At 39.9% G+C, this 10,175-nt stretch overlaps 1 protein-coding gene across 1 annotated transcript in view; it reads left to right on the forward strand.

Annotated features, from left to right (window-relative positions):
• The window catches only part of LOC120028429 (2-phosphoxylose phosphatase 1-like), a 34,944-nt gene extending 25,403 nt beyond the window's left edge, over positions 1 to 9,541 (forward strand). Inside the window, exons 5-6 of the mRNA XM_038973649.1 lie at positions 6,881 to 7,277; positions 7,392 to 9,541. Coding sequence (XP_038829577.1) covers positions 6,881 to 7,277; positions 7,392 to 8,449 — 1,455 coding nt within the window. The 3' untranslated portion in view covers positions 8,450 to 9,541. The remainder of the gene's footprint in view (positions 1 to 6,880; positions 7,278 to 7,391) is intronic.
• Positions 9,542 to 10,175: the final 634 nt, after the last annotated feature.

The raw sequence follows: 10,175 nt of genomic DNA on the forward strand, positions 1-10,175 counted from the left end.
CATTAATCCTCTATATCCTCTAACCATGGACCCTTATCCTCTCTATCCTCTAACTAATCATGACCCTATTATAAGGAAAAAACTTAGAACACTATCCAACCAAAAGCACAGAGACCCAAATAATGGTGAATTACGCCTTCATTACTGTGAGACTTTAAAACTCTATAAACGTACACTCAGAACCAAAAAAGCACAGTACAACAGCAAGCAGCTGACACTAATTGAGGAGTCCATAAACACAAACAACTTCTGGCAAAATTGAAAAAACTAAAAAAATCTAAACAAGAGGAATTAGCGTTACAAAATGGTGACATAAGGACAACCCATTTTAAAACACTCTACAACACCGTTCAAATTGACACAAACGCAGAACAACGCCAAATTCATGAGAAGTTGAATGGATTAGAAAAAGCTATAAAGGACAATCAAAATCCATTGGACTCCCCAATTACTGACCAGGAGCTCTATAAGAAACTTCAGGCTCTCAAATGTAAAAAGGCATGCGGACCTGATGGCATCCTAAATGAGATGCTCAAACTCACTAGTGCAAAATTTCAATTGGCTATATTAAAACTGTTTAATTTGGTCCTGAGTGTAGGTTATTTCCCTGACATCTGGAATCAAGGACTCATAACCCCAATCTTTAAGAACGGAGACAAATTTGACCCTAACAATTACAGAGGCATTTGTGTGAACAGTAACCTGGGGAAGGTTTTCTGTAGTATTATAAATGTAAGAGTTCTAAACTTCCTTAATAAGCACAATGTCTTGAGTAAAAGCCAAATTGGATTCATACCAAAACATCGCACAACTGATCATATTTACACCCTGATAGATAAACATGTCCACCAAAATAATACCAAAATATACGCTTGCTTTTTTCGACTTCCAAAAAGCATTTGATTCTGTTTGGCAAACAGGACTGTTCTACAAAGTTATTGAAAGTGGTGTAGGGGGTAAAACTTATGACATAATTAAATCAATGTATACTGGCAATACGTGCAGCATTAAAATTGGCAAGAAAAGAACAGAATTCTTTAACCAGGTGCGGGGCCTTCGTCAGGGTACTAATCTGAGCCCTGCACTCTTCAATATTTACATCAACGAATTGGCCACTATTCTAGAAAAATCCTCAGCTCCTGGTGTTAGTCTCCACAATTCAGAGGTTAAATGCCTACTCTTCGCAGATGACCTATGCCCTATGCACATGGCCTACAGCAGAGCCTGGACCTGCTAGAGCAGTACTGCCAGACCTGAGCCCTGGCAGTAAACCCCAAAAAGACTAAAATAATGATTTTCCAGAGAAGATCCAGATCTCAGGGAATTAGACCAAAGTTCTCAATTGGTACAAAATATATAGAGTACTGCACACACTACAATTACTTAGGTTTAAAAATAAGCTCAACTGGACACCTTAATGAGGCAGTGAATGAACTGAGAGAGAAAGCATGCAGGGCATTCTACACCATTAAAAAGCAAATTCAAATTGAAATACCTATTCAAATTTGGCTAAAACTAATTGAATATGTCATTGAACCAATTGCACTTTATGGCAGCGAGGTGTGGGGTCCACTTGCAAAATAAGATTTAATCAAATGGGACAAACACCCCATTGAAACCCTGCATGCAGAGTTCTGTAAGATTATCCTACATGTCCAGAGGAAAACTACAAACAATGCATGCAGGGCAGAATTAGGCAAATATCCACTAATAATAAAAACTCAAAAAAGAGCAATTAAGTTTTGGAAACATCTAAAATACAGTGACCCCCCTCTCATATCACTACCAAGACCTGCAATGCCAAGAGCTGAGCAAAGAAAAGAGTCCCCTCATCCAGCTGGTCCTGGGGCTGAGTTCACAAACCTGTTCTACTAACACAATGAAGCCTCAGGACCAGAACATCCAATCAATCAGGATAAACCAAATTACAACACAGTCAAAACAAAACTATATTGCTTATTGGGAAACACAAGCACAAACACAAAGCAAAATGCAGTGCTATCTGGCCCTAAATCGACAGTACACCGTGGCTAAATATTTGACCATGGTTACTGATCAAAACCTTAGAAAAACATTGACAAAGTACAGGCTCAGTGAGCACAGCCTTGCCATTGAGAAGGGTAGACACAGGAAAACCTGGCTCCCTGTAGAGGAAAGGCTGTGCAACCACTGCACAATAGCAGAACCTGAGACGGAGCTGCATTTCCTGACAAAATGTCAAAAATATAAAACAATTAGAGAGTGTCATGTTCCCAAATTTGAAAACCTTATTCAAGGTTTCAAAGACCTCTCTGATGAGGATAGGCTACCCGTCCTGTTGGGGGAGGACGCAGCGAGCTGTGGGTTGGCAGCGCACTACATTCCTGCCTGCCATAAGTTGAGGGACAGTGTCGGACAGACCAATCAACATGCACATGTACTCTACTGTATGTTTATTGTTATTTTTTTATTTTTTTATTTTTTATTTATTTTTTATTTATTTTTTCGGGGGGGTGGATCAGCTTAATATTGCGGAAAGAATGTTGCTTCCAATGTAATTGTCTGCATCATTTCCAATCCCCCATATTTTTTTGGGTAAATATATATATCCATTCACGTATGCATACATATACACATATATACATACACATACCTACATAGACATACATACTTTTTTAAAGAGTATACCTTTATTATTATTCCCCGCAAACCCTACCACCGATCCCCCAATTGGAGTAAACTGATAAACATTTCTGTTTTTACCTTCAATTTATACATCTTATACACATTTTACAGACACAGTCTACTTTATAATAGTTTTCTCTTGTTTGTTCTTAGTCCTTCCTCTATTTCTGTTGTCCATCCAGTTTGATTTCCACTTGTAACTGTGCTATTTCACAATAGCTCCGCACCTATACACATTTCACAGATCCCGTATGCCCTACATTGTTTATCTTGTTATTAGTCCCACCCTTCAGCTCCACTCAACCTTTCCCATCTATCTTCCAACATCATCCATTTCGGATTTTTATTTGCCATATATTTTTCAACTGTGCTGTGATGCTTCACAAAAGATTTGAATCTTCCTATTCTCATAGCTTCCACGGATTGTAAATTAAAAATAAACATTTTTGCTAAAATAATTATTATATTATTGATTGATTGACTATGGCTTTTCAAATCCCCCAGTATTGCTATCCGTAGCGTTAGTTCTACGCAAATGTTGCAATTCTTCAACCATTCCTGGACCTGTGACCAAAAACGAGCTACATGCGGACAATACCAAAATAAATGGTCTAATGACTCTGCCTCCTCACAGCAGAATCTACAGAGCTGGGAAGATTGTATCCCCCATATATATAACATTCTATTAGTTGCAAGAATTTTGTACAATAATTTAAATTGAAAAATTCGAAGTTTTGAATCCGGCGTTGTTTTGCGTATCAATTCATACACCATGTGCCATGGAATGGGTACATCGAAAATCTCTTCCCAACTATTTTGCAATTTATATGGCACAGCTGTAAGTTTTTTGGTCCTTAAATGAAATTGGTATATGTTTTTATTTATCACACTTTTCTTTAACCATTTATGTTCTTTAATATAAGGCCGACATACAAGTTCCTTACTTTTATCCCCTTCCACCTGCCTCTTCCATTTTTGTGGTAATGCTGCAATTAATTGGTTGTAATTTTGGGTAGAGCAGACATTTCCATATGTCTGTGTTAGCTGCATGTGTGACATTACTCCACCAGTCCTATTTATGATATCATTCACAAAAATTATACCTTTTTTAAACATTTCTTCGATAAATACAGTTTTTTTATCAATTACTATATTTGAATTTAACCACAAGATTTGTTGTACTATTTGTTCCGTCCTTTCAGGTGGATTAAACTGAAATTGCAACCAACTTTCTAAGGCTTGCTTAAAAAATAAAGATATTTTGGAGATTATTTCCTTTTCAAGCAACCGAAAGTGAGCAGGTGTAATCTGAATAAAGGGAAAAAGGCCCTTCTTGAACATAGGATGAGACATTCGTACCAATCTACTAGAGAACCAGTTTGGATTTAAGTATAACTTTTGTATGACTGATGCCTTTAGTGAGAGGTCTAATGCTTTAATATTTAATAATTTCTGCCCTCCGAATTCATATTCGTTATATAAATAGGCCCTTTTAATTTTATCTGGCTTGCCGTTCCAAATAAAATGGAATATTTTTTGTTCATATAATTTAAAAAGCAGGTCACTAGGTGTAGGCAAAACCATAAGCAAATAGGTAAACTGTGATATGATTAAAGAGTTAATCAGGGTGATTTTCCCACAAATAGACAGGTATTTTCCTTTCCATGGTAGCAAGATCTTATCTATTTTTGCTAACTTTCTATAAAAATTTATTGGAGTGAGATCATTTCTTTCTTTTGGGATTTGTATACCAAGTATGTCCACATCACCGTCAGACCATTTAATTGGTAAACTACATGGCAATGTAAAATGTGTATTTTTTAGTGATCCAATACGTAATATGGTACATTTATCATAATTTGGTTTTAATCCAGAGAGGATAGCAAATGTATCTAGATCCTCTAAGAGGCCGTGGAGAGATTCTAGTTGTGGTTTTAAAAGAAAACATGAATCATCAGCGTACAATGACACCTTAGTTTTTAGGCCCTGGATTTCTAATCCCTTAATATTAATGTTTGATCTAATTTTAACAGCTAACATTTCGATGGCAATAATAAATAGATATGCCGATAGTGGACAACCTTGTTTTACTCCTCTAGATAGTTTAAAACTTTCTGAGATGTAGCCATTATTTACTATTTTACACCTAGGGTTACTATACATAATTTTTACCCATTTTATAAGAGATTCCCCAAAATTGAAATATTCTAGGCATTTATATATAAACTCCAGTCGTACTTTATCAAAAGCCTTTTCAAAATCAGCTATGAAAACCAGGCCTGGTGTCCCTGATATTTCATAGTGTTCTATTGTTTCCAGTACTTGCCTTATATTATCTCCAATGTATCGTCCATGTAAAAAACCTGTCTGATTAGGATGAATAATATCTGACAAAACTTTTTTTATTCTATGCGCCAAGCATTTTGCTAGGATTTTTGCATCACAACACTGACGTGTAAGAGGTCTCCAATTTTTTAAATGGACTGGATCTTTATATATACCACTTGGGTCCTGTTTCAGTAATAATGATATCACACCTTCTTGTTGCGTGTCTGATAATCTATCATTTATATAGGAGTGGTTAAAACAAGCTAATAATGGTCCTTTGAGTATATCAAAAAAATGTTTGTATACTTCCACTGGTATGCCATCCAGTCCTGGAGTTTTCCCATCCTTAAAGGCCCCAATTGCATCAAGTAGTTCCTCCTCTGTAATTAGGCCTTCACATGAGTCTTTCTGTACAGATGTTAATTTTACATTATTATTAGGGAAAAAATCCATACAATTAGTTTCAGTTAGTGGAGATGGAGGAGCCTGAAATGGAAAATATATTCTTAAAGTACTTTACTTCCTCTTTCAAAATATCATTTGGTGAATCATGCGTGACTCCATCATTTGTAACAAGTTTTAATACGTTTTTTTTGGTAGCATTTCTATATTGAAGATTGAAAAAGAATTTGGTGCATTTTTCCCCATATTCCATCCAGTTCGCTTTATTTTTGTAATATATTACACTGGATCTTTCTTGAATAAGTTCCTCCATTTCTTTTTGTTTTTCCTCTAACTTATTCTGTGCCTCTATGGTACCGTTTTTATTGTTATCTAACTGTACTGTTAGTCCTTCAATTTCCTTTGTTAATATGGACTCTTTTGATCGAAATTGCTTTTGTTTTATAGATGAGTACTGAATTGCATGGCCTCTAAAGCCACACTTAAAAGTGTCCCATACAATATGGGGATCTGCTGTACCTATGTTATGTCTAAAAAAGTCAGTTATAAATTCTTCTGTCCTAGTTCTAAACAATTTATCATCTAGTAGGCTTTGATTAAATTTCCAATATCCTCGCCCACGTGGAAATTCTGTAAGAGTAATATATATGCCAATTATGTGATGGTCCGACCGCATTCTGTCCCCTATCAAACACTTTTTAACTTTTGGTGCCAGAGAGAATGATATAAGAAAGTAGTCAAGGCGACTAGCTTGATTAAGCCTCCGCCATGTATATCTCACTAGGTCAGGGTATTTAAGTCTCCATATATCCACTAATTCCAATATATCCATGACATTCCTGATTGTTATTATTGTTATTGTTGAATGTATGGTTATTTTGACCCTTGGTTATTGTTATTACTGTTGTCCCATTGACAATTTTGATTCTCATTTTTATTTTTATATTGTAAATATCCAAAATAAGCTTTGGCAATATGTACATTGTTACGTCATGCCAATAAAGCAAATTGAATTGAATTGAATTGAGAAACAGAGAGGAGAGCGAAAGAGAGGAGAGAGAGAAGAGCGGTTTAGAGAGAGAGAAACAGAGGAGAGAGAGAGAGAGGAGAGAGAGAGAGAGAAACAGAGAGAGAGAAACAAAGAGAGAGAGAGAGAAAGAGAGAGAGAGGAGAGAGAGAGAGAGAAACAGAGAGCGAGAGAGAAACAGAGAGAGGAGAGAGAGAAGAGAGGTTTAGAGAGAGATAAACAGAGAGGAGAGAGAGAGAGAGAGAGAGAGAAACAGAGAGGAGAGAGAGAGAAACAGAGAGAGAGAGAAACAGAGAGAGAGAGAAACAGAGAGAGAGAGAGAAACAGAGAGAGAGAGAGAAAGAGAGAGAGAGAGAAGAGAGAGAAACAGAGAGAGGAGAGAGAAACAGAGAGAGAGACTATTTCTAAAGGTCTACAATTTTTATGTGTGTGTAATTATGAGGATCTAATCTGCACTAGCATATGGGTTATAGACAGGATCCTAGGGGGCAGATGGAGCGTGTGTCTGTGTGTGTGCGCGTGTGTGTGTGTGTGTGTCTGTGCGTGCGCATGTGTCTGTGTGTGTGTGGGTGCGTGTCCATGTCTGTGTGTGAGTTGGCAGTAGCATGCAGAGTCGACCCACTGTCTCTGTCTGTCTGCGGTTTCTCCAGCTGGAAACTATTCTCCCTCCTTAGCCTGCCTCCTGCATCTCTGTTCATCTCTCTCCCCCCTTCCAGGAAACCCTCCCACCCCCAGCTGAATTCTTTCATTGGTCACATGGCCCAGGGGGGGCGTGGCCGCTGGGAGGGGAGTCTCAGCTCGTTGCCCCGCCTCCCTAACCACAGCGCCTGTGAGATGGGTGAGCTCACTCAGACAGGTAACCAACCAATCAATCACATTAAAGATGCGTAATGAACCAACCAGTCACATTCCAGATGGACTGGGTTTAGATCTGAAATGTTCAACCAATCTCTGTCTTTCCCGTCTTCAGGTGTGGTGCAGCACTTACGCAATGGCCAGCTCCTTCGCCTAGCCTACAAGCGTCACAAACTCCTCCCGTCCAATTGGTCGACCAAGCAGGTGTGGGTGGAGACTACGGGCAGGAGCCGCACCCTCCAGAGCGGGATGGCTCTTCTGTATGGGTTCCTGCCCGACTTTGACTGGAGCCGTCTGACAGTCCACCACCAGTGGAGCACGTTGTTCTGTGGCTCAGCCTGCGACTGTCCTGCTAGGAACCGTTATCTGGAGGAGGAGCAGAGGAGACAGTACCGCCTCAGAGCGGCAGACACTGAACTGGAGAGGACCTACGCAGACATGGCCCGTACGCTAGGTCTGCCCCCGCGCCAGCTCAGAGCTGCCAACCCTATAGACTCTCTGCTGTGCCACCTGTGCCACGGCCTGTCCTTCCCCTGTGTGGCAGCAGGGAGTGCTCTCGGCAGTGGGGGCTGTCTGACTCTGGCCCAGTTTGCTGTGATCCGGAGGCAGCAGTTAGAGGACGAGGTGGACAGGAGGAGGGTGGGACTGTATCACCGCTACGCCGTGCTCGCCACGCACCCCTACCTCAACCGCACCGCCAATCGGATGGAGCGCGTCGCCAAGGCCAACGCTCCGGGACGAAAACCCCGCGCTGGAGGAGAGGAGGCGTTCACCCTGTCTTCGGCTCACGACGTCACTGTGGCGCCGTTACTAAGCGCCCTGGGCTTGGAGGATGCACTCTTCCCGAGGTTTGCGGCGAGGGTTGTGTTTGAGTTGTGGAAGAGTCCGCCCGCAACGCAGGGACAACGTAAGGGGCAAGGCCAGGGCCAGGATAAGGCTGCGTGGTTGAAAGGGGAGAGGTCAAAGGTTGGTAATTGGGGAGACATGTTTGTGAGGGTTCTGTACAACGGAGAGGATGTGACTTTCCATACCACCTTCTGTCGCTCACATGACCGCAACGCCGCACAGCCGCTATGCCCCCTGGGTAACTTCCTGTCGTTCGTCAAGAAAGACATGTTCAATGTCCTCAACGCCACGTCCTACCACAACGCCTGCTACCGACGGACAGGCTGACTGACAGATGGAAGGATAGAGAGAGAAAAGGAGGAGAAGAAGAGAATGAGTCAGAGAAAGAGAGAGTTATAATTTAGCTGATTTTAGAATTTGTTAATAGCTCTTTTCCCACTTGGGTATGGAAGTGTCCTTTTGACATTTTCTAAAGTCACAAACATTCCTAGAAAGCATAAATGCTGATCATACATATCACTGCAAAAATACATATTTTCACCAGCAAATTCCTATACACAAACACACGTGCTCACAGACTTTATACATACTCTTCATGCCTTCTTGATCAGATGTCTTTGTTGATAAAGTTTGACTTCTAAACTGACAGCCTTGTGGTGTCGACAATCACACCAGGATACTTAACCTGCAATTATACACATTTCAACATGGACCTTTCTACAATTTTTTAGTTTTTGAAATGTTTGTAAGGAAAAGAGGTGGAAGGACACTATTCTCACATTCCTGCATTCCAACTGGGAAGGTTGAGATTCCGCTTTTCTCACATTCCTGCATTCCAACTGGGAAGGTTGAGATTCCGCTTTTCCCAAATTCCTGCATTCCAACTGGGAAGGTTGAGATTCCGCTTTTCCCAAATTCCTGCATTCCAACTGGGAAGGTTGAGATTCCGCTTTTCCCAAATTCCTGCATTGAAAGGGGAACGTTGAAACTGGAAACACTAATGCTGGATTAGTTCATATAAAATGTAAAAACTGCCATTTATAATTTGTCTTGATATTGTCTGACATTTTGATTATAATGGTGCTGGAGACCAATAGAATTAGGGTCAGTTTTGCTGTACAATTAATTTATTTTAGTTTACTCAACTACGTACTTTAAGCTGAAGTAGATTTCAATGTTAAGATTTACGCTCTATGTTTACTCAGTAATGAAAATATTCTGCACCTTAGTGAAGGCTAGTTGTTATGGTACTTAGATTCACAGCTGCTGTAAGATGGCAATAACAGTTAATAGATATGTCATCAGTAATTGTAATTTCTGTGGACATTTTTTTTAATGATGCTCATCAGTTTGAATAATTATAATTTTTACTATAAAGCACATTACACAGTGGGCCACGAAGTAATAAAACTTGTTTCCTCACAACTGTCTCTGTATTGTGTGAAAACATATGAGCTAACGTATGTTCTGAATTACCCAAGTCTCATAGACTAGACGTAACATAGTAAACATAAATCCAGGACACTCAAATTAGTATGATATGTTATGTTTGGTATGGTAACATAAGATAGAAGGTTACTTAGGCAACAACGAAAGGTGGATAGTTGGGCGTATAATGCAAATGTCCAGCAACCCAAAGGTTACGTGTTTGAATCTCATCACGGGCAACTTTGCAACTACTTACTACTTTTTAGCTACTTTACTATTTAGGATGTTAGCTAACCCTTCTCCTAACCTTAACCCCTAACCCTAACGTTAGCATTAGCCGTCTAGCTACAACAAATTGGAATTCATAACATTTTCAAGTATTGTGGTGGCAGCATCATGTTATGGGTATGCTTATCATTGGCAGGGACTGGGGAGTTTGTCAGGATCAAAATAATTATGAAAGGAGCAAAGCCCAGGTAAAAAGTTAGAGTAAAACCCGCCTGTCTTCTGAAAACCTGACCCTGGGATGGAATTGTATTTTTCAGCGAGACAATTACACAAATTGTAATGCCAAAGACACCAGGATGGCTTTCCAAGAGGTGTTGAGTGCTCCTGTGTGGTCTAG

The sequence above is a fragment of the Salvelinus namaycush genome, chromosome 34, assembly GCF_016432855.1.
Source record: "Salvelinus namaycush isolate Seneca chromosome 34, SaNama_1.0, whole genome shotgun sequence".
NCBI lineage: Eukaryota > Metazoa > Chordata > Actinopteri > Salmoniformes > Salmonidae > Salvelinus > Salvelinus namaycush.